The 27,497-nt window shown below is 49.0% G+C and overlaps 1 protein-coding gene across 1 annotated transcript in view; it reads right to left on the bottom strand.

Moving 5' to 3' along the window:
• LOC149337640 (ATP-binding cassette sub-family C member 3-like) overlaps positions 1-27,497 on the bottom strand; it is a 245,206-nt gene that overhangs the window by 54,789 nt on the left and 162,920 nt on the right. Inside the window, exons 18-21 of the mRNA XM_089553472.1 lie at positions 27,097-27,172; positions 19,972-20,185; positions 5,931-6,241; positions 2,473-2,805 (exon numbers count right to left, since the gene is read on the bottom strand). Coding sequence (XP_089409598.1) covers positions 2,473-2,805; positions 5,931-6,241; positions 19,972-20,185; positions 27,097-27,172 — 934 coding nt within the window. The remainder of the gene's footprint in view (positions 1-2,472; positions 2,806-5,930; positions 6,242-19,971; positions 20,186-27,096; positions 27,173-27,497) is intronic.

Genomic DNA, 27,497 nt, shown 5'->3' with positions numbered 1-27,497 from the left:
GAGAAAGCCCGCGAAATAAGAAAAAAATGGCTGAGGCTTAACTTGGTTAAGCCTGGAGAATGCGAAGCATCATCGTGTCGCGTAATTTGGAGGCGCACAACCACAGCGACGGCGCGAGGTGGGCCCCCGTTTCTCCACTGTCGTGACGTCATCGTGTCACGTGGTGTGACGTCATGTATCACGTGATTTGGAGGCGCATAACCACGGTGAAGGGCTGAAGTGGTAGCTAAAGTAGTATGCTTCGCATAAAAAAATTGGCAGTGGCTTAGCTCTGATTAAGCCTTGATATACAAGCGAAAAGCTGCAGTTATGCTTTGTTTGGCATTATGCCTGTCGCAGTTCGCGCTCAATGCACTGGGAGCACCACCGTAGCGGTGTAGATTTTGAGCCAACTCCCTCGTTACCACTTCTGGGTCTTCTTTTCTTCCTTCCATGGCGAATGTCTGCGCCTATTCTACGGCCGCCGCCGCCGCTCAAGCGTGCGTTCTCGCAACGCCTTGCGAAAGAACCTTCTCTTGGGACGGAGACCGCCGTCCCAACCGTCCCAAGCGGTTAACCGATGGCGAGGAGAAGTAACGACGAGGCGCCGCGGCGCGCGGCCTCTTTTATGTCCGCCGCCGCCGCTCGGGCGTTATCGCAACGCCTTGCGATAACGCGATAAGAACGCGATAAGAACCGCTAGCAGCGGCGAAGGGTAAACAGGTTGCGATGAGGAGGAAGGGCGCGCCGCGGCGGCGCCAAGGGGTGGCTCCCACGAAGGGCGTTGTTGACGAGCCTAGTGAAGCTTTTCGCTTCAAAATACCACCTGACTACGCTCTGTGCGCTACCAAAACTGCAGCGCTTTCAAAGGAGTTTCGAGCAAACGAAGCGTGCCCGCTGACCGTGGCGAAGTGAACGGCCGCCGCGCCGCTGCGGAATCTGCTGACGCACTGTCAAGCCGCTGCTAAGAGCGGCGGCCGTTCACGTCACCACGGTCAGCAATTAGCGCTGAAATTTGGTAGCGCACGAACGTAGTCGCGTGGTATTTTTTCATATTCCGCGGGCTTTCTTTATATGCCGGAAAAAAGGACCCCGTAGCAGACACGATGCTACAATAAACTGTATCAGTTGTTTGTAAACCTGCTCTACAACCTAACGTAAAGGTCTTGACACTAAAATGAATATTTAAAAATTTGCATAAATCATCTTGAATAACACCATCAGTCGGGCTAGTTGGTTGCAATTCATATGTATCAGCAGCGCGAACACCACACAGGAAGAAGGAGGAGAAGAAGGTAAAGAGCGCTGAACTTCGAACTTTTATTTGAGCAAGAATTGAACCCGCACTTTTATACACATACCAGGTAAAATCCCACCAGGGGGGTAATCAAGGCGCGAGATCGAATTGGGACCAACACGATGTCCAGGGCATCAAAATGATAACTACTATCGCACTATACAAAGACTTCCATAAAATGAAGCACGAATGACAGCGGAAAAACAAGACAATGTAAAAACAGGGTTGAGTGTGCGCAAATGAAAAAAAATGGAAAAACAGGGTTGAGGGCGCAATTTTGCTAAAAACATGAGAAGGCAAGAACACGGCAAAAAGGTTGAGTGTGCGCAAATGGAAAAATGGAAAAACAGCGTTGAGGGCGCGAATTTTGCTAAAAGAAAAAAAACATGAGAAGGCGAGACACGGTAAAAACGTAAGCGATGCGAAGGGATGAGCGCCAACAATCGTGTTGGTCCCAATTCGATCGCGCGCCTTGATTACCCCCCTGGTGGGATTTTACCTGGTATGTGTATAAATTGCGGGTTCAGTTTTTGCTCAAATAAAAGTTGGAAGCTCAGCGCTCTTTACCTTCTTAGGCCGCCGCGGTGGCTCAATGGCTATGGTGCTCGGCTGCTGTCCCGAAAGACGCGGGTTCGATCCCGGCCGCGGCGGTTGAATTTCTTTTGGAGGAGAAATTCGAGGCCCGTGTACTGTGCGATGTCAGTGCACGTTAAAGAACCCCAGGTAGTCGAAATTTCCGGAGCCCTCCACTACGGCGTCTCTCATAGCCTTTAGTAGCTTTGGGACATTAAACCCCATAAACCAACCAAACCAACCATCTTTACCTTCTTCTTCCTGTGTGGTGTTCGCGCTGCTGATACATAAAAATCATCTTAGTTCATTAACTAATTAAGCCTAATAAAAAATATTGTGAGGTGCGCCACATGACGGCGAAAAATGTATCGTTGGTTTGAGCGGTCTGCGGTTTACCACTTTTTTTAAATCCGTGGTTCAATTACGTGAAACACTCTGTATATCACCCACTCTTCTGTGATGCTGAGCGTTACAGCTCTAGCCCCTCTAGGAAAATTTCTTAGAGGACAGAGGGTAAAAGCCTGAGCTTTCTTACTCAGGCCATACCAAGATACCCCTCTAGAGAGAAATGCCCCTGCGCATGTGTCCCTGCAAAAGTAGAGTTATGGACACAAGTCGCGTACCGAGCAGGCCGCGCTGAGGGCCAAGGCAAGGCTGCTGGGGTCGGATCCTCCAGAGGGGGCAAATACGGTATTGGCCAGCAGCGTGGACATGACCACCACGAATCCAGCCACGGCTGTCAGCGCGCGCACGAAGCGGTACGTGCCGAGGCAGCCCGCATAGCCACGCATCACGGCATCCGACAAGCGAAAGAAGTGTCTCTGGAACCGGTCAGCCACGCCGTACGTTCGCACGCTGCTCAGGGCGTCCACGGTTTCGGTCGCGTGCTGGAGAAGCCTTGACGTGCCCAAGCTCTCGGAGTAGCGGCAGAAATGCGAAGCCTTCATGGTAATGTCCTGCGAGTATAGCGAAAGAAAAAAAATTATTGATGGTTTAACCTTGCTTGTTTGATGGTTTAACCTTGCTATACGAGCGATGGCAGTTTTCGGCCCCTGTAAAGCCATATCAGGCCACGAAGAACTGTTTTTTTTTATATCCATGGCATAAGCAAGTCTTTTGAAACCAAGTCCGAAAGGCAGGACGAACTTTTGCTCGCGAAGTTTTCCTAACCAGTTTCCGCGTAGTGTTTGCAAGCATGGAGTGGTCGTCCTAAATTTTATGCGGCAAACCCTTGAGGATGGTTTCTGTCTCTACCAGTATATTAAGAATCGGTCTTTGATCCCGTACTGACCAGAGCTGTTGCTCGGTCGTTCCTCCGCTTTCCGCTTCCGTTGAGCTGTCTTCACCAAGGGATCCACTTCCGCGTACAGTGCTCTCTACACTGCAATTTTCGAAGCTTGTCCATCCTGTATTTCGGCAGCACGCCCCGCAGGAGCCTTAAAAATTTGTTCCCGCTTGTGGGTGAGGGCATCTTCGGCAGGTTCAACTTGTTTTCTGGCACACTTTACTGTTGATGCCACTCCGCTTCTTGTAGGGTAGCAAACCGATTATTCTTCGGTTAACCTCCCTGCCTTTCCTCTTATTCCTCTTCTTCCTCCACGCCGCTTGTTTGTCGCTTTGCTATGACTGCCGGGTCTGTCAACTCGTGCTTTTGTTGCCCTTGTTTACGTTGGTGCTTAGCCCGTCTTCCACGGAGCATATCATCTGTATCGACATCAGAAGCCCCGGCGTGAAGCGAGCCCGGAAGATGTACGAAGGAAGCGCGGGAGCAATCCTCTAAGGCGATCTGCGGGCACTCTGAAAGCCACATGTGGCGTGCGTCAGGCTAGGCCGGAAAGGAAAGACGTACGTTTGTATCTCGAAGGCTTTGGAGCCGAAGCGCAAATGTCAATGCGTGGCAGAATGTAGTACTGAAAACTACGAATATGAGGCCGCCAAGTTCGCAAAAAAGAATACACCCCTTTCTCGGGCTTGGCAATTCAAAAGCCCAAGCGAGTAGTGCCTCGCACTTATAGGTTGAAGCAGCTGTAGAGAAAGAGGTGGTTAAGGAGCGGACTCAAACAGAACCCGGCTAGCCGCCTTGTCTTCGGTTTTCCGGGACGAGGGGATAAACCCGGGTTTACTGACCGGACTATTTGAAGCAGTAACACGACAAGGTGACAAAAGAACGTCTCGTTTTATTTCCTGCCCAGATTTGGCTGCAGTGAATGCTTTCATCGAAAAAATCTTTGAGAATGTGGTCTCGCGTTTGGAGTGACCCAAGTGACTCATTGAGGCAATTTTTATTTAGTCGCTTAACTTAAGGGAACAATTGTAGCGCTGCCGGGATAGTGCAAGCTATCTGTCGCACTGAGCTAGTCACATGACCCTCCTCTTTCGTCGTTTTGGGTTAATACCTTGGGTTAATGCCCATATAAGCGGTATCAGTCAATGTTGTTACGTTTCGCCTTTGTCGTGGGGAAGAAAACGGCATGGCTGCAGCGGTACGCCGACTAACCCCGAGACGCGCGTTGGGTGAGCGCCTGGATTGCCACGGAAGCCACGTCCGTCTGCCCGGTTGAGCAAGCGTCTCCCCTACACCGCGTGCGAACGCACGTTCGAACGCATGAACTGCGCGGGAACTCCGCTCGTGGACATTCGGGCGTCTGCGCTATGTAGAGGCCTTGTTCCCCCTCTCCCAGCGCGTGACGGCGGTGATCCCTCGGGAGTGTGTGTGTGTGTTTGTGATTGCTGCCACTGAGAACTTCCTTCCTCGGCAGGCCCGGCCCCCTTCTAGGGAACCTAGGGAAAGGGAACTCTTTAAAACCTCGGCAGCGGTACGGCCGAGGGGGCTTTTTTCATCTGATGCTCTCATCATGTGCTGTCCTCACGCAGTTCCAGCAGTGAGCGTCTCGTTACCGAGCTCACTTGTAAATAATGTAAATTTTGCTGTATAAAGTTTTCTCTCCTTGTCTTTTCCCGCAGCGTCTTCTCCGACGTCCTTCATTCCCTCTTCGGCGCCCGACCATGCTACCTTATCTTTAACAATGTCTACTTAGCATTCATAGATCCCTTAGAGTCCTCAACCCAGTTCTGGCGCAGGAATGGAGCGTTTAAGCTTTGCGACATAGCCCTGCGACGGCAGGGGCTGCTACTGGTGGTGCTCGTGAAACCTAGGTTGCTCTTCCGAAACACAAATAATTTAACTTCCATCTGGCACGGAAGGCAGTTTGCTCAAAGTTCGTTTGGCAGATTGTGATGACGTCACAAGGTTACGTTACCTTTGTGACCCGTCTGCCATCTACGTTGCTTATCTGGGAATTTTTCGCGGAATTTGCACTCGCGGCCAACGACACCGATGAAGACGGCAACGCTTCTGCAACTAGTTGAAACGGTATCACGTTAAAACCGGGTTTCAGCTTTACCATACAACGAACGAATATTTTACTTTGAGGGTGGAGCAGCTGTGCGCAAGCTCCATGTGCCGCAAAAGAATTTTTTTAAAATTAGGAGTGATTGATGAATAGGAAATGCGATAGCATGCTTTCTTTCACTCGCCAAGATATTCAAGTTCAGATTGTAATTCAATTTTCAGTTTATTGTCTACCACTCCTTAAGATATTCGATATCTTAAGGAGTGGTATATCGCAAGGAGCTTGAAATCGCAAGGATATATCGCAAGGAGCTTGAAATGCGAAGGCGAGATAACCGGCATCTGTTAAGGGTAACCGACTGTATTCCAAGATAAAGCAAGCGCAGCACACGGCGGCAGAAAGTTAGGTGGGCGGATGATATTGAGAAGTATGCGGGGATAAGGTGGCCACAGCTGGCAGAGGACAGGGTTGATTGGAGAGACATGGGAGAGGCCTTTGTCATGCAGTGGGCGCAGTAAAGCTGATGATGATGATGGTGAAATTACCCCAGAAGCATGATGTTCTAATGCAGTAGGCCTAAGTCTCGTAGAGAATGAAAACACGTGTTGCAGATGCTTGTACAAAGACAAGTTTGACTTAACTGCTTCAGCGCATTGCTCGGAGCCGGGCACAACACTTGACCCCGTCTCTGTAATGTTCGAGAGCAAGTTAAGACAAGGCATGCTTACCAGTCCGTAGCTTAGGAAAACCGCCACTATCAGCGTCACTCCGACGACAACGGGAGATTGGGTGCCGACCACGGCCACCTTGGCCAGCGTGATGAGTGTGTTCTGAACGCACTGTTTTCCGCTCAAGAATGTGCGAGCATCAGCGTAGTCCATGTCGGCCGAAAAACGGTTCATTATGCGGCCCCTGGGCGTCTGGTCGAAGAAGGATACGGGACTCCGGAGCACGTGACTCAGCATGTCGTTGTGCAGGGAGCGCGACAGGCGTTTCGCGGACAGGGCCAGCAGCACGCTTCCGACAAGGCGCAGCACCACTGCGAATATTTGCGACGCAAAGGGAAAGATCGAGCTTGATTTTATTTCACCGTAATCAAGCACAAAATATGCCAGCAAAAAGGCTCGAATTCTCTGTGCAGCTCTATGACAAGGTGTCCAGACAACTAAAATTTATAGTTAGAATAAAGTTAATAGGACTTAACTTGAAAAATATTGTTTGCAGTACAATATGAATACTTCAGTACATGTTGGTCTACCTGCCCACACGAATAAAAACAGGAAATATGCATTGAAAAGCACGAAAGCGCTGTTCGCTTGAATGAGTATGCACGGAAATAACCATAATAACTCACGCGTGCGGAAGATATACATTTTGCACAATATTGAATTTTTTGTTTGCTTTCTTGTTTTCTTGTTTGATTGCTTGTTCGCTTGTTCACTAGTTGGCATGTTTGCGTGCTTGTTTGTTTGTTTTCTTGTTTGCTGGTTTGCTTGCTTGTTTGCTTGCGCGTTTGTTTGCTTGTCTGCTTGCTTGTTTGCTTGCTCTCTGGTTTGCTAGCTAGTTTGGTTGTTTGTTGGTTTGCATGTATGTTGGCTTATTTGTGGAGGTTAACTTCCTAAAGGAACTCAGGCTATCACCGAAGCTGTAGTGAAGGGCTCCGGAAATTTCGACAACGCGGGGTTGTTTAACGTGCACGGACATCGCTCAGTACAGGGGCCACTAGAATTTCGCTTCCATCAACATTCGACCGCCGCGGCCGTGATCGAACCGGCGTCTTTCGGGACAGCATCCAAGCGCCATAACCGCACAGCCGCCGTGCGGCTGAAATGAATTGAATGGATTGTTTACTTCAGGTAGGCAAGGCACAGAGGTATAAGTCTCTCTAACAGGCTGACAAAAAGGCACAAATGCCTACGAGTGTCAGTCTTACAATACGTACAAATCCTCAGCATACGGTGAGGGAAAAAAAGGGATTTGTTACGTGCACTTAATAGCAGATAATAACGGGAAACATAATACAGGCACTGACAAAAAGCGGGATTAAAAGGTTAAAGCAGTAAATATAATGCAGGCATTCAAAGCAGCCCTACATGATTTAAGAAGTCAAGTTCCTCCTAAAGGGACAACAAGTACATTTCGACTTTTACAAGTACGCAGACGCAATGTCTATAAGCAGGAGTAGAATATGCAAGTACAATACCACAATTAAAACCGTGAACTATGATTACGATGTCCTCTTTTTGGTTTTTAACGTAATCGGGCACGAAGTGCCAAGGCTAAGATGTGACTTTCTAAATTATAGCATGAAGAACGATAATTCCTCACTCCTGCCGTCACTCAGTCGAGGCTTCACTTTCGCCCCTTACATCCATGCCCAGGGTGCTTTGTCCGCATTTTGCAAAATACTGAGGCCAATATTCACCACTTGTAGTTGGTTTGCCCGGCGCTGAAGCCAGCGAGAACTCGGCACATGACTGTAGCGGGTCTCCCGCCGAACGAGCAGTCCTCATATATTGCTTGGGCGCTGGGACCACATAACCAGTCCCTCCTCGTCCTCATTAGATCAAACCAACTATTCAGATTGAACACCCCCTCTTTTTTTCTGCCTTCCAAATTCCCGAATGCCCTGAGGCAATAAATAACGTTATATGAAAGGCGCCAGAACCTTGCCCAGTAGCCGCGAATGGGCTCACCTTTTGTTAATATGTCATGAGTATGTCTATAATAGAGGACAGCTGTTTGAGACACTACTGGAAAGGACGTCACATTCATTTGCCGCAGTGTTTACGAAAGCGACTGGAAGCAGGTTCGATCACGATCGCGTCGGCGCAATTAGATGTGGTGAAATGCGCAAAAGCCACGTTACTTTGCAAGTACAGCGGTTGTAATGGATCCATAGATTATTGAATAATGAAGACACTGCTTCAACTGAGAACGCAGCTTTCATTTAGGCTGAAAAATATTAAAAAATGAATTAGGCGCATCGCCACCTTGATCTATTTTAGCATGCAATCTGTGCTGCGTCAAGATATATTTCCAGGTGCGTATCCCTCAGGCGACGATACAGCGCTATTAATTCTAAACTGGGATCACGGAGTCGGTTTCGGTATAGGCGTAGTGAGTTTGCATCCAATGATGGGAAATTTCTTCAATGAAATTTTCTAAAAAAAATGATTTTGCTGGTGCAGAAAGATCAACGCGGACAGAGAGAAGCGAAGAACTGATTTCAACCAGGGCAAAATTTGTATACAGTTCTCCTCAGGGTCCCTTTAAAAATTGAATCAAATTAAGATTATCTTCCGGTTTCCGCAACCGTGTGCCCCCTGTTCCAGTTTACACTTGGCCGGAATATTGGAAATCTATACAGACAGTTGAGGAGTCACTTCGCCTTGAAAGCAGCACGCGTCGCGACTCCCTGTTGGTCAGCGACAAATTGGTTACACGACTAAATATATTCGGACCTATTTTCTGCCCACATCGTCACTAACAAAAAAAATGGAGGGAACACTTAAGCACTCTCTCAAGGGCGTTATGGTATAGCGTTAATAGGTTAATGCCCACTAAGCAGAATTGGTTACTCTCGGCTTAAATTCACAGATCGCTGGGTGTCCTCATGCCACTCCTGGCGCAGTGGCGCAGCGGTTAAGCGATGCGCCACTGCCTTCTCGTGGCACGTGCTGTCAGCGGTGGGGCTTGAGAGAGCCAGGTTGCTTTTAGCGAGTCAACTCTCGTGACCAATCATTAATTTAACTGCCGCCAGTCAAAGCGGGCATTTTGCTCGCAATCCGGTGGGCAGGTTGTGATGACGCTGCATGGTCATGGGACCTTGGACGCCCACTTAGGTTGCCAGAGCAGCTGGAGGAACCGGTCGCTCCAGATGCGAGGATTCAAACAGTTGCCAACACGGGCGCTGATCTCTGTCCTCCCCAGTGGATAGTAGCAGGTCAGACAGAAAAAGTTTTCAGGCCGGCCTTTGATACTTCATTTCTATACAGGGTGTCCAGGCTAACTTTAGCCAAGGGTTGAAATATAAAATATTTGAGGTAGACCAGGGAAGCCACGTACGTACGCCTACCAGCCGGCTTGCGCATCATAGGCAATTTTGTTGTGCAATTGATTAATTAGCAATTAAGATAAGGTACGTAGAAAACCAGCGAAAAGGACGCATTCAAAAGGAGGCGTACACAGGGCAACGCTGGAAACACAACTGAAAATTCTTTACATGGTGGATCGCCAAACATCAGAACAGGGCGCACATGCGCGACAGCACCACAAACGCTATCAAAACAGCAAACACAAAACTGATTAAGCGAGCGAAGATTGCATGTGCCAACCTATGGCCCATTCTTGAAAGTGTACTCTTTTGCCGTGAACCTAACTGAGCTGTCGCTGACGCATTCAGTTCCTAACTGCTTGATTTTAAAAGCTTCTAAGATTTATTGTTCTATCTGTGTTTTGCCGCGGCCGATGATTCTGACATTATGGAACAGAGGGGTGCAGTCTTTGCAGTGGTTATAATGTCTTGGAAGATTTGCTGTGTTGTCTGGCTGCAGCGAAGTGCGGTGCTGCCTCATACGGTCGTTGACGCATTGACCCGTTTGACCCATGTAGGCCTCGCCACAGGACAGTGGGAGCGAGTAAACAACATCGGTTGTGCATTTGGTGAACATGCTCTGGTTTTTAACATTACATTTCTTTTTTGTGCTAATTTGTTGGCGATCCACCAAGTAAAGAATTTTCAGTTGTGTTTCCAGCGTTGTCCTGTGTACTTCTCCTCCTTGTGAATGCGTCCTTTTCGCTGGTTTTCTACGTACCATGCACCAATTGGCCCAGCAAGCTACGCTTCTTCAATAAAATTAATATAATTTTTCTCAACTCGTAAATATTGACTTTAGACAGCAGATGTGAATAGCATAGTTGGAGAGCACTTTCAGAAATTCTCATTCTATTGATTTCTGATAAAGAAAGCCTCACGTGTATCGTTTTTTCGAGCTCCGAAGAAAGTCCGCGAAATATCTCAAATTATCTTAATTATTATCTTAAAAATTATCTTAATTACTCCTCAATTAATAGCAATACAAAACATTGCCTAGATGCGCAAGCCGGCTGGTAGCTGTATGTAAGTGGTTTCCCTGGCCTACCTCAAATGTCTTATTTTTTAACCCTTGGCTGAAGTTAGGCTGGACACCCTGTATAAACCACTTGCTTTCTTGGGCTTCCTTAGGAAGGGAAAGGCGCATTAAATTGTTACGCGCGCCATAATGGTGTTTACCTTCTTCAGTGCCTCGCACGGCCAACTAACTGCCGTGCGCGCGACATCTGAAAATTCATAGTTTAAGCACAGAATTGCCGCCGCGAAACCTCAGGGCGAAATCTTGCGCACGTACCCAATGCTGCCTTCATTAATGCAGTTGCTATTGAGAATAATGGACTGTCATTCACCGTAGTTGATAAATGGCACCGCTGCAGAGCTCTCCGTGATTACTGTCTGCCACAACAGTGCAAAGATTACTGGTAATTAAAAACGTTCTTGAAGCCGATTCGCTCGTGCCACTAGCATCATATAGCTTAGTGAACAGCGGAGTATCTTGGAATCAAAAGGCTTCATAGTAACTGTGCGTTTTACGTACCACCGCTCTCCTGAAATTCGGTGTCACCCGTCGGCTAATATTGCTAAGCTAGCATGTTTGCATATATGTCACTCGATCCCCGTTAACAGACAGTCCAGAAACGAAACATGCCTATGTGAAGATATCGATATTTCTGCTAGTACCAGGTGCGTAAGCGCTCCAGAACGTTCGGTAGATATAAAGCCACGTAATGAGTTTCACGATAAGTGTGGTCAGAATCCGGGTTAAGCTAGTGCTAAGTAAATCAAGGCTAAAATATGCGAGTCGCAGGCGCACGGACTCCTTTATCAATGGTCAAACTCCATGAAGCCCTGGTAGTGAGCTGTATAATTTTTCTGCTACCGTTATTTCCTCCGTCAGAATCGCAGTATGAACGTCTAGAAGTTTTGCATCGAAAAAGCTTACGGAGAGCTTTTGGTGTTGCGCAAACCGCTGCGCAAACCACAGCGATTTGCCATGCGTCGTCCGCTGGTTCCCTCACATATACTTCTGTAGAAACTAGAAGGCGGGCAACTCAGCCCATGAAGCACTATCTGCTGAACCATCGAGGAACGTCTTGCACCGCAAGATATTCTTTAAAAAGATATTCGTACGCAATTTTAAATCCCTGTGGTGCCCACCCAACCAAGCCTATACGGCTAAAGACCGCTATAGCCAATCGTGACACCGCATGCAAACGGGCTCTGCACGAGCTCAACAGTGGATGAGAATACATGGCAACGTCTCTACTTGTGTATATCAAATTATTTTCGCAAAATGTTTCTCACAGTTTCAAGCTAGCCCTGTTTGTCATATCACTGACTCACATTGGCTTGTCTCAAGCGGTTTCGTACATTTTCGTGAATCTATAATTCAGAAAGAATTGACGGCAGATCTCGAGATTATAAGAAAGTCAGTGCGCCAGTGATTCAACTTTAGGTGACGGTCCGTCGCGTGTAGGAACGAATATCTACGGGTTGGTGAACTCCTGAGCCGTTCGTCTATTCATAAGCGTATAGTTTCGCCATTAGAGATTTGTCACTTTTCTAAGAAAATTTGTTGTAAATCGGGGACTGATGATATTGGCAGGCCGCTTCATCTGCTTTTTCTTATTCAATATTGTGGGAACGGGAAGGTATCTATGACTAGTACTCTGACGTAGGCTAGTTGGTGCATTATTCCGAATAATGATAGTAATTAGGCGCAAAAAAGACGCATATGCTGTGCGACTCTCACAAGGACACATGTGCCGCATGTGTATCGCTCACGGTGCCTGTATCTTTATCGCGCCGCATCATCCATTCGGAATAATGCTGATACCTGTTCGAAAATTACAGATTGCCTGCCGACGCTGGCCAAGTAGTGCACATGTGGAATGTTTCGGCGTAGTGGCTGGTGATTACGTGCTTTGAAAATGCTAGACAGGCTTTGAAGACCTGCTTTGGAGTGTATGAATAGGAACTATTCTCAAGCTGTCATCTGGAGGGTATAGAGGACTGTATCCTTCGGAGTTTTCAACTTCCCCATGTGGAGAGCATCCCCCCCTCAAGGCTGCTGGAAGGTATTTGCCCTATGTAGAGGGCACACAGAAAAAGGATTTCCTTCCCTGACACCGTTTTGGTAACGTATTTCGGAGCACTTCAAAGCATTGAAGCCTAGGACATACGGTTCTTTGGTCTACGAAACCGAGTTGACGGGATAGTTGGTTCTCTATAGAGCGCAAGGCAGAACAACAAATGTACAGGAACAGCGAAAGATATACACACACGCGGTCTAAGCCCGGGCTCGTTCTCTGTATCTCTTAGGAGTCAATAGTCTAGCAGAGAAAATATAAGCACTTTTGTTAGCCTTCAACAAGTTCAATAAAAGTAGCAACCCGCTCTCCATCTGAATCTTGTTTACGATGTACAAGGGGTATACATAGCAAATCCTTGGAAAGGGAAGTAAAAGTAAGTTAAGCGCATCAGGAACAAAGGTGGACTAAAGGGGAATCTGAAGCCGTATTTTTACTGCGAGAACTCAACCTAGAAGTTTAGTATTCCTAAGACTTCGAAGTATTGTCCTGTGCTGCCGGTTTTTCTAAATTAAAACGGATTAAACACCCCGGCTCCCGCCGTTTTTTTTTTTTTAAGGCGGAAGCCTTTAATGCCTCATCGTTGTAAGCATTAGCTGTTGACAGAAATGTCACGCTTTTCAGTTGGTCGAAACGGTCGTCACGTCACAGTGCGCGAACTTCAAACGGGGCCAATTGTACTTTGGCTACTAAATTAAAGGGATCGCATAGTGATACTCCAAGTAAGTTTGTCTGAGTTTAGTTAATTGCTTACTTAACCAATTAGTCCAATTAACCTTGCTTACCTAACCAATTAGTCCAATTAACCTTTCTACTCAGACCAGATAAATAAATAAAACCGAGTAAGAAATTGGCCGAGCTTGGGAATCGAACCCCGGTCTCCGGAGTGCGAGTCGAGCACGCTACCCCTCCGCCATGCCAGCTAGATGGTTTGAAATGAACTGTAGTGAGCCAGCCATGGCGCCAGCCCTCGCCGGCACAACTTGCGCGTGCTTCTTCCCTATGCCTCCGGCAACGTGAGGTGAACGCCGTTGCGGTCGAAGTCTGCGGCGTCCCTTCAAAGGAACCCGACCGCACCCCGCGCGCCCCCGCATCTGGCGCGCTCTTTCCTTCTCCTCCCTTTTCCCTCTCGCAGCGGCGGGGCGCGCTTCCCGCGCTCCCCGCCGCAGCTCCGTTACACTCAGAGAATGAACGGTTGAACAGCACAGACATCTTGTCTTCTCTGAGGATCTCCGAGCAGCTTACGCCCTACGATTGGCGCCAGCCCTCGCCGGCACATCCATATGATGACCTCAAGGCAGCCCTACTGCAACGAACGGCCGCGTCCGAAAGGACGAAAATACAGCAGCTACTCTCCTCCGAGGAGGTCGGTGACCGGCGACCAAGTCAGCTCTTGCGGCGGATGACGCCGCTTCTCGGTAACAGTGCGCAGACCAAGGACAATGCTGTGCTACGTGAAGTTTTTCTGCAGCGCCTGCCATCCAACGTCCAAATGGTGCTTGCCACAGCCACAACCATGGACTTAACATCACTCGCCGCGCTAGCCGACAAGGTGATGGAAGTGGCCACACTACACTTGACCGTCGCTGCCGTCAGCACGCCCACACAGTTGTCGTCGTTGGCCGTCCCCGTCACCACTCCTCAGCCGTCGCATATTGCAACCACCACCGCTACGCCTTCCGAAGTTGACCGCCTCTGCTCTCAGCTAAAAACTGATTGCGGCAACCTCGCACTCAGAGCCGCCTCTACGCCGTGGACGCCAACGTCACCGCTCCTCAACGCCTCGACAGCGCGGACAGAGTGAGCGAAGTCCGTCCACAGGCGCACGCATCTGCTATTACCATCGTCGCTTCGGTGCCAACGCCCGCCACTGCCTCCTGCCTTGCAGCTGGACGGAAAACCGGCCGGCCGACCACTAGCGGCGACGAGCGGTCTGTGCCGAGAAGAGTGTCGCCTTTTCCACGTCTATGACAGAACCACCGGACAGAAATTCCTTATTGACACCGGGGCCCAGTTGAGCGTTCTCCCAGCCACAAAAGCAGAGCGTGCTTCCGCTGCAATTTCGTACCTGCAAGCAGTGAACGGAACGCGCATACCTGTTTACAAACAGCGCTCTGTGACGCTCAACCTCGGGCTTCGAAGGGTCTTCCGGTGGGTATTTTTAGTCGCCGACGTTGGTTCTGCCATAATTGGTGCCGACTTTCTAACGAAGCACGAGCTCCTCATCGACGTCAGGCGGAAGCGTCTCACTGACTCCGCAACTAAACTCTTTATTCACGGCATAGCAGCGCGTGCAACTACCGATGTAGCACCCTTATGTGCTACAGTTGCCAAAGAGCCGTTTGCAGCCTTGATTAATGAATTTCCAAAGCTAACGTCACCCCCGGATTGGACTCAACCCGTCTGCCACGACGTTCAGCACCACATCATAACATCGGGACCACCTGTTTTCTCTCGCCCACGACGCCTGGCTCCGGACAAACTCAAGGTGGCCCGTGCAGAATTCGAGCATATGCTGGAACTTGGCATTATTAGGCCTTCATCCAGCAGCTGAGCATCTCCACTCCATCTTGTCGCGAAGAAGTCAGGAGACTGGAGACCATGCGGAGACTATCGTTTTCTGAACACCAAGACCGTCCCGGACCGATACCCATTGCCCAACATACAAGATTTCACGTCTTCTCTGCACGGTGCAACCATCTTTTCAAAAATAGATCTTGTTCGGGCTTATCATCAGATCCCTGTAACGGAAGAAGATATCCCCAAAACAGCAATCACGACACCATTCGGACTGTTTGAATTAAGAATGCCATTCGGACTTCGCAACGCTGCGCAGACCTCCCAGCGTTTCATTGACTCCGTCGTACGTGGCCTTCCCTTCGTGTTCGCCTACGTGGATGATATTCTCGTGGCAAGTTCATGTATTGAAGAACACCTGCACCACCTCCGCCAACTTTTCGAGCGTCTTTCGACTAACGGCATTGTTGTCAACATCGAAAAGAGTGAGTTTGGGCAACCAGCTCTCGTATTCCTCGGCCATCACTTGGACAACAACGGCATCCGCCCGCTTCCCGAAAAAGTGAAAGCAATCACCGAGTTTCCCAAGCCCACTTCAAGCACGAAGCTCCGCCAGTTTCTTGGCCTCGTAAATTTTTACCGCCGATTTATCAGAAACTGCGCCACCCTGCTTGAACCACTTGACCGCATGCTGTGTGGCAAGCACTCGGCGAGAACACTACACTGGGACACCACTGCGGACGATGCCTTCAATGCCATCAAGCGCGCTCTGGCCGACGCAACTCTACTCGCCCACCCAAACCCCGATTATCCGCTGGCACTCATGACAGACGCTTCCAACACTGCGCTCGGAGCTGTCCTTCAGCAGCAGGTCAGTGGCGTGTGGCAACCCCTCGCCTTCTTCTCAAAACGCATGACTCCTGCCCAGACGCGATACAGTGTTTTTGGCTGTGAACTTCTCGCCATATCCCTGGCAGTGCGTCATTTCCGCCACTTGCTTGAGGGCAGAGCATTTACCGTTTTCACGGATCACAAGCCTCTTACTTACTCAATTGGCCGTTCTGCATCCCTATATACGCCACGGGAAGTGAGACAACTATCCTTCATATCTGAGTTCTCCACTGACATCCGACACATCAGTGGTGCTGACAACACCCCGGCTGACGCCCTCAGTCGCGTCGATGCCGTCACACGCAGTCGTTCTGAAACATCGACTTCGTCCTCCTTTCCCTTCGCCATACATGAACTGTCTGCAGCGCAAGCAAGCGACTCCGAGCTTTCCCGCCTACGTACAACGCAAACATCCCTGAAGCTCGAGACAGTCCTCATTGAAGACGTGCCAATCGTTTGTGATGCCTCCACAGGTACGCCAAGGCCCGTTTTGCCCACCGTTTTCCGCAAGAAAATCTTCGAATCCTTGCACACCCTTTCCCATCCTGGAATTCGTGCAACTCAAAAGCTGATCAAATCCCGCTTTGTCTGGTTCTGCATGAACACCGACATTCGCGACTGGGTCCACGCGTGTGCACCCTGCCAGCGTGCGAAAGTACACCGGTACCCTGTGCCCCCAACCCAGCGTTTCCTGCAGCCCGACCAACGCTTCGCAGTAGTCCATATCGACATCGTTGGCCCTCTATCCCCATGTCAAGGCTACCGGTATTTATTGACATGCATCGATCGCTTCACCCGATGGCCTGAGGCTACACCAATCGCCGACATCACAGCAGCCACTGTCGCCGTGGCCTTCGTCTTTACTTGGGTAGCGCGGTTCGGCTGCCCCACAACCATCGTCACGGACCGCGGTCGCCATTTCGAGTCATCGCTTTTCACAGAACTCCTCAAACTGCAGGGAGCAGCACGGCTACGGACTGCATCTTACCATCCAGAAACAAACGGACTCGTAGAGCGTTTCCATCGGCACCTCAAAGCAGCACTTACGGCGCACGGACCCCCCGCCAAGTGGCTCGATGCTCTTCCGCTCACACTGCTCGGAATCCGATCTGCCTTCAAAGAAGACCTTTCGTGCGCTTGTGCCGAGCTTGTTTACGGAACCTCTCTTGGTCTTCCAGCCGACTTCTTGGAAAGCACGAAACCCGCTGTCCCGTCCACAGCAAGTGAATACGTCGACAGGCTCCGGCATATACTCCGCCACCTTCAACCACAGCCAACACGAGAACACCAACGCACTGTGTACGTGACTCCAGACTTAAACACAGCAACCCATGTTTTCGTTCGTTACGGCCCTGTGCGTGGTTCCCTCCAACCCCATTATCTCGGCCCCTTCCGCGTCCCTGAGCCTCGTCCTTCCACTTTCCTGGTAGACTTGAACGGAACACGAGATGCAGTGGCGCTCGAACGACTCAAGCCAGCGTACATCGAGGCCCCAGTCTCTTGCGTTTCGGCGACGCCGGCACAACTTACGCGTGCTTCTTCCCTACGCCTCCGGCAACGTGAGGTGAACGCCGTTGCGGTCGAAGTCTGCGGCGTCCCTTCAAAGGAACCCGACCGCACCCCGCGCGCCCCCGCATCTGGCGCGCTCTTTCCTTCTCCTCCCTTTTCCCTCTCGCAGCGGCGGGGCGCGCTTCCCGCGCTCCCCGCCGCAGCTCCGTTACACTCAGAGAATGAACGGTTGAACAGCACAGATGTCTTGTCTTCTCTGAGGATCTCCGAGCAGCTTACGCCCTACAGAACAAAGTGCGTCTATATGAGAGACGCCGTAGTGGAGGGCTCCGGAAATTTCGACCACCTGGGGTTCTTTAACTTGCACCGACATCGCACAGCACACCGGCCTCTAGAATTTCTCCTCCAAAGAAATTCTAGCCGCCGCGGCCGGGATCAAACCCGCGTCTCTTGGGCCAGCAGCCGAGCACCATAGCCACTCATCGCGCCAAACGGGTGGTGGCGTTCCGTGGATTTGCTGGCAGCGCTACAACACGCTGTCGCGTTCCACTCCTGATGGCGAAGCTTAAGCGTCATTAATTGGCAGTTAATTAATGCACCAACAAAATGTGAAGTGAACAATCGCGTAGCAGAATGCAGCACTCAGGCTTTCGCCTTTCACCACTTTAGCCGCTAAAGTTCCTCGTAATTTTTTTGAACTCTCCGCAGACGGTGGGAGGAGTCAACGGCTTGCCTCTTTGGCATCGGCGGAGTGATACGCAGCGATCCGCGAAAGCAAAGAGCCTGTGGAGACGAATCGCAGACACAATTCTTCGTGGGGTTGCCACAAATACATTAAAGCAGAAGCCTTTAATGCCTCATCGTTCTAAGCAGCAGTTGTCGACAGAAATGTCACGCTTTTCAACTGGTCGAAATGGTCGTGACGTCACAGTGCGCGAATTTCAAACGGGGCCAATTGTGCTTTGCCTAGTAACCATGCAACCAATTAAAGGGATCGTATAGTGTGCTCCAACTAAGTGGGAATGAGGTTAGTTTATTGCTTAATTAACCAATCAGCCTAATTAAACTCTTTAGTCAGACCAGATAAATAAATAAAACAGAGATAGAATTTGGTCGAGTTGAGAAATCGAACTAGGGTGTCCGGAGTGCAAGACGAGCACGGTAACCACTCCGCCATGCCAGCTCTCTTTTTTTGTCTTTATTGTAGCTATGCCATCTCGATTGTTTGGAATGAACAAAGGCGCGTCTAGTGAATACGGTATCTTCGTTCACTCCCATCTTCCTCCCTTCTCTTAAGGCGAGGTTCAGGTGTCCACCGAGATATGCGAGACAGATACATTTCCTTTCCTCAAAAAGTAATTCAAGGCGTAGAGCCAAACGTGCAATGACGTCCTGTGGACTCCCTGGCAGCGTTGCAAGAGGCTATCGCGTTCCACACTCAGAGGCGAAGCTTAACATCGTAACCACACATCAGTGACACTAGCAGCAACACCGCGCTTAAGGCTTCCGCCTCACCGCGCTTTAGGTCAACAAAGCGCCCCCCTGAATTTTTGCTGAACGAGCTTGTAGTGAGCCAGCCATGGCGCCAGCCCTCGCCGGCACAACTTACGCGTGCTTCTTCCCTATGCCTCCGGCAACGTGAGGTGAACGCCGTTGAGGTAGAAGTCTACGGCGTCCCTTCAAAGGAACCCGACCGCACCCCGCGCGCCCCCGCATCTGGCGCGCTCTTTCCTTCTGCTCCCTTTCCCTCTCGCAGCGGCGCGCGTTGCCGGAGGCATAGGGAAGAAGCACGCATAAGTTGTGCCGGCGAGGGCTGGCGCCATGGCTGGCTCACACAAGCTCAACCAGGCGGGAACGTGACAGCGTGCCGCCGGCATGCAGTTAAGCAGCCCCGAAATCCAGTCTGCGCGTGCTTGGCAGGCGTGCTGGGACTGTCGTTGTCTTCTGCGGCCGGACCACAATGGCACGCTATTGGCATGCGTATTTTATTTCCGTGGGCTAAATTTGCGGCTATGTGGCCTCTGACGGGGCCTATTTATTCACGGAAACCTAGAAAACAAAATAAAAACGAAAGTGATGCCGCCACGCGACTGCCTGAAAGGCACTCCACGCGTTAGTTGACTCCTCCTACCGTCTGCGGCCAGTTACAATAAAGGTTTGGTTTCGTTTGGTTTATGGGGTTTAACGTCCCAAAGCGACTAAGGCTATGAGAGACGCCGTAGTGGAGGGCTTGGGAAATTTCGACCACCTGGGGGGGAGCCGGTTCGTTTAATCTGATTTAAATTATTTAAATCGGCTCCACAGGACTGAAATTGGAAGTTTATAAGAATGCTCGGAACGTGTAGATCGAGTTTTCGCGGTAAAAAAAAAAAACGAGTTCAGTTTCCTCTTTAGTGCACTTTTAATAGTGAATAGACGAGCTTAGAGCGCTAACTTCTCCATGCTTCAACGCATTATTATTCAGAGAGACACTGTCTTTCCCTGCAAGCAGATGGAACGATAAACAGTTTCGCAAATGTTACCGGGTCCTTTCAAAGGCAGCGTTCTGAAAAAATATATATATTTTTGTTGTTTCTAGTATAAGATTGCTGTTTACGCAGCAGACTCATATAAGGGCAACTTCTCAATCACAGCCCGTAAAACTAGAAGTACCATGTAGGCGCCTACCGTCTGTTAAGCACAAAGCGACCAGGATGGACACCCAATCCAAGTACTGTGCATGAGAGCCCGCACTATCCCCAGCCGACGACGCGTCCGTCCACCACTTGATCCACAGCTGCTGAAGCGCGGATGCTGCTGCGGCCCCCAAGAACACGAGCACGCCCACAAACGCCGGCCACTTCGTCATGCGGAGCAGGCTCCACAGCAGCTGACAACCTGTCTGGGAAAAGGCATGGGCGTGCGCTGACTGAAGTGGACTCAAATAATGTAATGCTAAAAGAGCGACTATTTCTTCACTGCCATCACTAGAAACACAAAAAAACGCTTCCACCTATCCTTCTCCTCACACTGATGTCCATCGGTCGCATCTCTTCGCCTTGAGGAGAAATATATGAATCTATCTGTCTTGCGCTATCCCTGGCTGCCCTTCTCGCAGCCAACCTGATGGCGTCTTGTCCTCGCCTGAGCTTGGCCGCCTCCAGCTATAGGCTTTCGCTTCCTTAGAATCCAATCCGTTTCACCTGAACACCATAGTTTATTCCTTCGCTCCGATTCAGATCCAGCCCTGGTCCATTTTTTTGCTCATATTTTCGCAAACACTTCCACCTTGCCCTCCGCACATGTTGTTCTGTCTCTCAGGGTTCGCCCTATTAGTTTATTCGGAAAAATAACTGTTACCTGTTCTTGTATGGTTGACATGGCGTGGTTTTCTTTGGAAGACTCCCTGCTTCTTTGCACAACTTCTAGCTATCGTTACGAATCTGCTACACATCTGCTACGCACATCTGCTACGCACATGTACACATCTGCTACGAATATTAGGGCCACGCATTTAGCAAACAGGCGGTGACTTAAATGAGAAATGAGCCTCCAGACGACTGGGTGTCATGATATTAGGCTTGTAAAAATGCTTGTAAAAAGGCGTGGGAAGGTTGTCGCCATCAGTTTCTTACCCACAATACACACGCCGTTTGTCGAGCAGCGTAATCTGTAGCATCCACAAAACGAGTCATAAGGCTGTACATTCATATGGGTTTTCAGTGGCACAGCGATCGAGAAAGCTTTTAAGTGAAAAAAAAATGGATACATATTTTGCTTGGGCTCAGTAGAAAAAAAAAAAAATAGAGGGCAGAAGCGTTACATCCTGAAATGGACAAGTATATCGATTCCTTTAAGGTCCCCTAATGGCTACTCACTAACTGAAGCGTTTATGTGCTGCGTGCGCTCACTACAAGGATGGTAGATGTTAAGGTAGAAGCCTACGGCGCCAGAAGATCCTTTCCCCCCTCTCGGCGGTTACTACCGTGTCCGTTGGAAGTCTGGAGGGGTTAGGAATGGTGACAGCGCGTCGCGCGCTTCGGACGCTGTCGGACGCGCGGAGCAAGACCGCGAACAGCCTTGTCAGGGTCCCAAAGGGCTGACGACCGTTTCCCATTGAAGGGAGATTAGCTCTCAAGTGGGTGGGGGTCAGTGGGGTCAGCGACTTCTGAAACGACCAAGCGGTGGACTTTACTGACGCCTCGTTAGAGTGCATATTCCAGGAAAAGTGCGCGGTCCGCCTAGTCGGGCTCTGGCGAGCACTGGGCCCCGCCCACTTGTACGTACAGTGCCATTGCAGCTGTATTGGCTGAAATTGGGCGAGAGCAGATTTAATAATGCTCCGCCCAATTATCGAAGGTATTAAAACCCGCTGCAAACAAAGAGCAGGGGGAGCAGGCCGAGTCCCAGTCTCGGCCGCTTTTAGACAGCCTTTCTTTTAACCGCTTTTGTCTCCTGTTGCCTTTATTTTTGGTCTCGTCTTGAATAAACTAGTTTTCCTTCTCAAGAAGTTTGGAATTGCTGCCCCAACCGGCAACGTGTCGCCGGACGAGTGGACGAAGGAGCGAAGTGCCCTTCGCACTGCTAACCACGTACGATCAGGGACGAACCGGCCATTGCGACGACGATCCGGAGGAGAAACGTAACTGGTGCCGTGACCAGGAGGATCAGAGTAGGCATGCGGTTTAAGAGGGAAGGAGACGTTTAAGTAATTGACAGTGCATTTTTCTCGTCAGAGTGTGAAAATTATGCTCTTAAAGCTATGTAAAACATGATTTTGGGTTAGTTAATGCAACTCTTCAGACATCAAACTCTTGAGCAATAAGACGGGAACATGTTTTGTCTCCTGTGTGTGTGTGTTCTCTTGTATTTTCACGTCTCTTAGCTGAGGCTACAAGGCACAGTTAGTTCGGGGCAATAGGTGACATCATCTTTGCAAAAGCACACATTTTCATAAAACACTGTTCATGCCTTGCTGGTGGCAGATAAAGCACGCTACTCAACCTGAAGCTTGTAGTGGAAGTACAAACCTCGAGGACGACATGGTCTTATGTTGCCGCACACGGCAGCAGCATCTCCGAGTGCATCATAAATGTTTCAAGGAATGTGTGCTTTAACAGAGTGCATATAGGATTTCTCTGTCCATTACGCGCAAAAGCTGCACTGTTATTCGTCCACACGCACCGCACCTCTCAGACATCACCGGTCCTAGTCACCAAGGATGGGCACGATACTAGAAAAATGTTTCCGATCCCGATACCCGATACCCTGAAAATTTAATTTCTGATACCGAGGTCAAACTGATTTCTGAAACACCCACTCGACACTCCATCGTCGATACTTCGATACTCCGCTGAAATCGCCAATAATATCTAGGCTGGTGGTATGACTTGCTAGGCTGCGAAATTTCCCTGTGGTTTCAGGAATTCCAAACAAAAGTAGTGAACACTCTGTGAAAACGCTGGATCAAGAGTCTTGTGCAATGAATGTTTTGAGTAAATAATAAAGTTTAGTTACAAGACACAGACTGCATACTGTCACCGAGCCAAGAATCGAGAGACCATGGGGCACAAAAGTCAGACTATTGTGCTGGAGAGTTGGCATATGTTCTTTCAAGCAATGTGCACTGTGCTTTTATATGCACTGAAAGGAACGACGGTGTACTTTATTGGCGTACGTGTCTATTGCATGCCAGCATATCCAGCAAGCTTTCCCCACTATCGGAACCTGAGAATGCTGCTCTTAGAGCGATTAATCCGAGCTCCTAACACAAGGCCGTTAAACGAATAAGAAAAACGAATAAGCGAATAAAACGTCAGTTAAACGAATAAGCTGATAAATGTTTAGCTTATAAACGCAGAAAAACGCGAGGTCATGCGCATAAGTGCACGACCTCGCGTCATGCGAGGTCATGACTTGCGAGGTCAACTTGCGATTGTGCGGAAATGATGCACCGTGTTGAGTCTCCAGTCTCTAGCCCTTTGAGGCTCGAATTTTTTTTAAAAACTTTCTCAGATGGTCAGACTACGTTCTTGCTGACTTTGAATGTTCAATATATATACCGGCTGGCACCTCCTAGGACTTGCAAGAAGCGTTTGAAATTTAATTCAGCAACCTTCTTGCGAAGATAGAGATCTGATTGCTAGCTTCGGCTTGTCGCGGCGTCTGCGGCAACTCCTTTTTGTGGTTTCGGTTTCGCCGAGCGACCGCAACAGAGGCGCGAGAACTTGATTTTTATTTTGATCGGGGGGGGGGGGGGGGGGGGGGGCGTGGAAGTTGATTTCTATCTTTATTGGCACTGTTCTTGGCTTGTTTATCACGGACGCCCACGAGTTATTCCCGCTCTCTTTGTTTACTGAGTTTCCTTCGAGTCGTTCAGATGTGCGGCAAAGTTGCGATACGGTCGAACGCACTGCCACTTCTCTAGACACCGACAGCGATGACTCCCGACGCTAGCCTCCCCGCGGTAGCTCAGTGGTTACAGCTCTCGGCTGCTGACCCGAAAGACGCGGGTGCGGTTCGATGAAGGCGAAATTGTAAATACCTGCGTAGTGTGCGATGTCAGTGCACGTTAAAGAACACCAGAAGGTCGAAATTTCCGAAGCACTTCCCTACAGCGTCCCTCATAGCCTGAGTCGCTTTGGGTTGTTAAACTTCAATAAACCTAAACAAACCTTCCGACGCTGATATTGTATATATTGTACTTTCAAAATCCGCAATACAGTAATCTGACCATCTGAGAAAGTTTTTTTTTTTAAATTCGACCCTCAAAGGGCTAGAGACTGCAGACTCAACACGGTGCATCATCTCTGCCGTGGTTAGCAGTTCCAGAAAGAAGAGCTGAAGGCCATGCGCGTGAGTTTCTCCGACTGCGTCGCTTTGACCTTCAGCGACTTTCAGCCACTCCAGAGCTGCGTTGGTTCGACCACGTGACTAGCCACGTCACTCGCCGCGGTGGTTCCAACGCCGGCGCGCGCTCTCTCTGGAGCGACAGCACACACGCTCGTGCTGTCAGACCACGTGACCCGTCGCGCGCTTGGCCGCAGTTTAAACATGAGCGCACCGGTCGCCTAGGCCGTGCGTGCTTTGACATGGATCCGAGCGAGGCTGGGCCATCTCGGAACGTTACGCAGACTACCTTGCAACGTCGTCACCAAGCGACATCTAACCACCCCGCGGATATCGCCCGCTTTCGCTTTGTGTTGCTAGATTTAGAAGAGTTAAACCTTCAGCGTTTTTATTGTTCCCACCTCGGCTGCGTATTTCAGCTACTCTTTGAAAAGGTTTTAGGAACACTCTGTGCTATTCAGAGCAGCGTAGCAATTTAATATATCATTTTATGCATAATTAAAGGTTAACATTAAATATATTTACACCATCAATATTTAAAGAACAATTTCTAGTAAAAAAAAATCAAAAGTAAGCGTTCCTCAGGCAGCATGATGTTCTGGTCACTTGCAATAAAATCGTTGCTTTTCTGGAAGCAAAATTGGGGTTTTTCTCATAATTTTTTCATTTAAAAAAAAAACAAGAAGTGCTAACATTTTCTCCTTAAAGATTAAGTTTCTGGCAAGAAACAGCGGACCATGTTTGCTGCTTTGCATTTTGCTTGAATAAACATAGTACAGAGGAGGTATATATACAAAGGCGAGCTAATGTGCGCTAAGTATGAAAGGCACACAATATATTCTGCATTCCCTTTTATTTTTTATTCGTTCTGCTCACTACAGGCGCCTTTCTTACGCGGCTACGACGTTGAGGTTGCCGAGCGCGGCGGCGGGCGAGAGCTTCTTGATGGCCGTATATCAGAAGCAGAACTACAGGCGGCATGCGTGCGCGGCGGCTGTAGTAAAGGAGTCTATGGAGTGGAGGTTATGCAGTCTAGCCAAACCCAGCTTTTTCAAGCTGCTTCAACTTTTTCTCTCCTAAATCGACGCGATGGCACTGCAGCGAGAATATATTCCTGTTGCGCCAAGTCTGGCTTTCATCATCTGTTCCTTTGCAGTTCCGCATCATATCTCTAGTTTTTCAGAACACAGTTTTTGGGCACAACCCAATTTTACTCGACTGCTGCACCTTGAAAACATTTCCTTAAAAATGGGTTAGACTCGATTTAGACCCAAATATTCAGCTTGCCGAAAACGTACTCGACACTTAAGGCAACATGCTCACTTTACGTGGAAACGAAAGCAGGCTGCCTGGCCTTTAAAGAGGTTCGTAAAGGGGCTGTCACAAAAGTTGGAGTACGCTTTGGATATTACTGGAGACGACTTCGCGAATATCCGCCGGCAAGAATTTTTTTAATGCGCTTATTAGAACCGGAGTTTTCTGCGGTTAAAATCTGAATTTCAGCTTTTCGAGTCTTTGTTTCTACTCTTATAATTTTTGCTTGCTGAGTGTTGGGCGCTCCTCAGCGGGCCCACCCAATCGGCCCCACAGCCAACTTCCGAAGCGTGAGGTAATCACCTGGGGGGCGGAGCTTCCTGACCCTCGAGAGCGACGCGGCTGACTGTTCGTGTCCATGGTAGCTGCGTGATGTCTGAAAGAATCTAATTAATAGTCATCTCTTAACCGGCATACTACGCAGCGTAAAACGGCTGTCTATGAAATTCGCCAGTAAGTGCTCTCCAATATTTGCGAGTGATTTTCTGTTCTCTGCTGCGTACAGAATCTATTATTTGGCTGAAGTGTTCATTTGAACTTCATGTAGTGACTGAGCGAGTGTACGTTTTCTGCACACACGATGTTTCATTGTTGCTTTAATCTGCATACCATCCGTAATGTCGATACCCGAAATTACCCAATGCAATTCATAGTATTATGACATCATCACTCTCATTAGCTCCGTAAACCTCCTTTTACTTTTTCTTTCCGCCTTTCCCAGTGTGGAGTAGCAGGCCGGTGTCACTTTATTGACGGCGGACCTCTCCTCCTTTTGCTTTCATTAAATTACTTTCCCTCCTTTTGTAATGTCGAAGCCTTCTGGCAAGAAGAGGAATCGAAAGAGTGATGGCGTTTCGTCTCCCCATTGAGAATACCACATGTTTTTGAGAAAATCAGTTGGACAGAGCGATCGATAGGTCCTGATTCCCCCTGTCACATGTGCTATCCAAAAGTGTTTGTTTTTGACGAGAATGCATGAACACATTTGTACTATCAGCGTCAATTGAAACGCGAACAAGCCAATTGAAACGCGAACAGCATAACTCGCAGATATTATACTAGGCAGGCAAAATACATAAGCAGTTTATTTCCCCATCGAAGCCGAAAAGACCGCTCTTCTGAAATGTTAATAGGCCACGCCTGTATTTCACCTCCAACCGCTAATATGCTTGATTTTTTGTGCTCGCGTTTCAGGTGTTTTGTTCGCATTTCATTTGACGCTGACAGTACATAGCCAAAGCAGGCACAGCTTCTTCATTAAAAAAAATGTAATTGTGAGTGTAGGAAAAGCCTTGAGATCGCGATTTCCAAATCGACCTTTTTATGTGATCTCAATTGTTATTTTCTCTTGCGGCTGTATATGTTGAAAAAACTGCGGTGATTTTTCAAAAAACCTAATTTCTCCTCGAATGTAAGCACTGAAAATAAAGCTCAATTCGCCACGGAATGTAGAAAAACATGTAACCAGAAAATGTTCTTGCTTTAGGCCGCGCAGTGGCCCTGGCGTCGCGCCAAATGTGGCGTGGGATTACAACGAAGCTCGACGCAGTGGCGGCTCCGTTGCGCGGCTCTCGCCGTAAAAACCTACAACTTGCTGAGTAGACTTCGAAAGAACATAATCCACTGTTGTTTGGTACCTATGATGCTCACCTTTTTGGATTCTCCTAGCTCATCCTGAGTTATTCGGCCAACTTCATCAATTTCTCCAATCCCCTTTGCATCCATACTGCAAGAAGAATGCGAACATGTAATTTTTCGCGTTCAACCTGTAACAACTTTGAGGACGCTAATTTTTGAAGAACCGAACGAATGTTTTGTCACGTGCGAAATGACGGCATTCGTATCAATGCTTCAAAATATGCTCGCAATGTTCAAATAAGTCTGGTGGTGTTCTGGTTGAGAAAGCATCGTATGTAGAAATTGTTTCGTCCAGTCCTCGTCACTCTTGTGCAGAGCGCTTCAGAGACTAATCTACCCAGCTATCGCAAGCTTGGGAGATGTTGCAAGCAATGATTCGGTAGTGGCAGAACTACACAGATCTTTGAGTCACG

Source organism: Amblyomma mixtum, chromosome 7 (genome assembly GCF_055824585.1).
Source record: "Amblyomma mixtum isolate Tamu chromosome 7, ASM5582458v1, whole genome shotgun sequence".
Taxonomy (NCBI): Eukaryota; Metazoa; Arthropoda; class Arachnida; order Ixodida; family Ixodidae; genus Amblyomma; species Amblyomma mixtum.
This window is presented reverse-complemented; position numbering and strand designations above follow the sequence as displayed.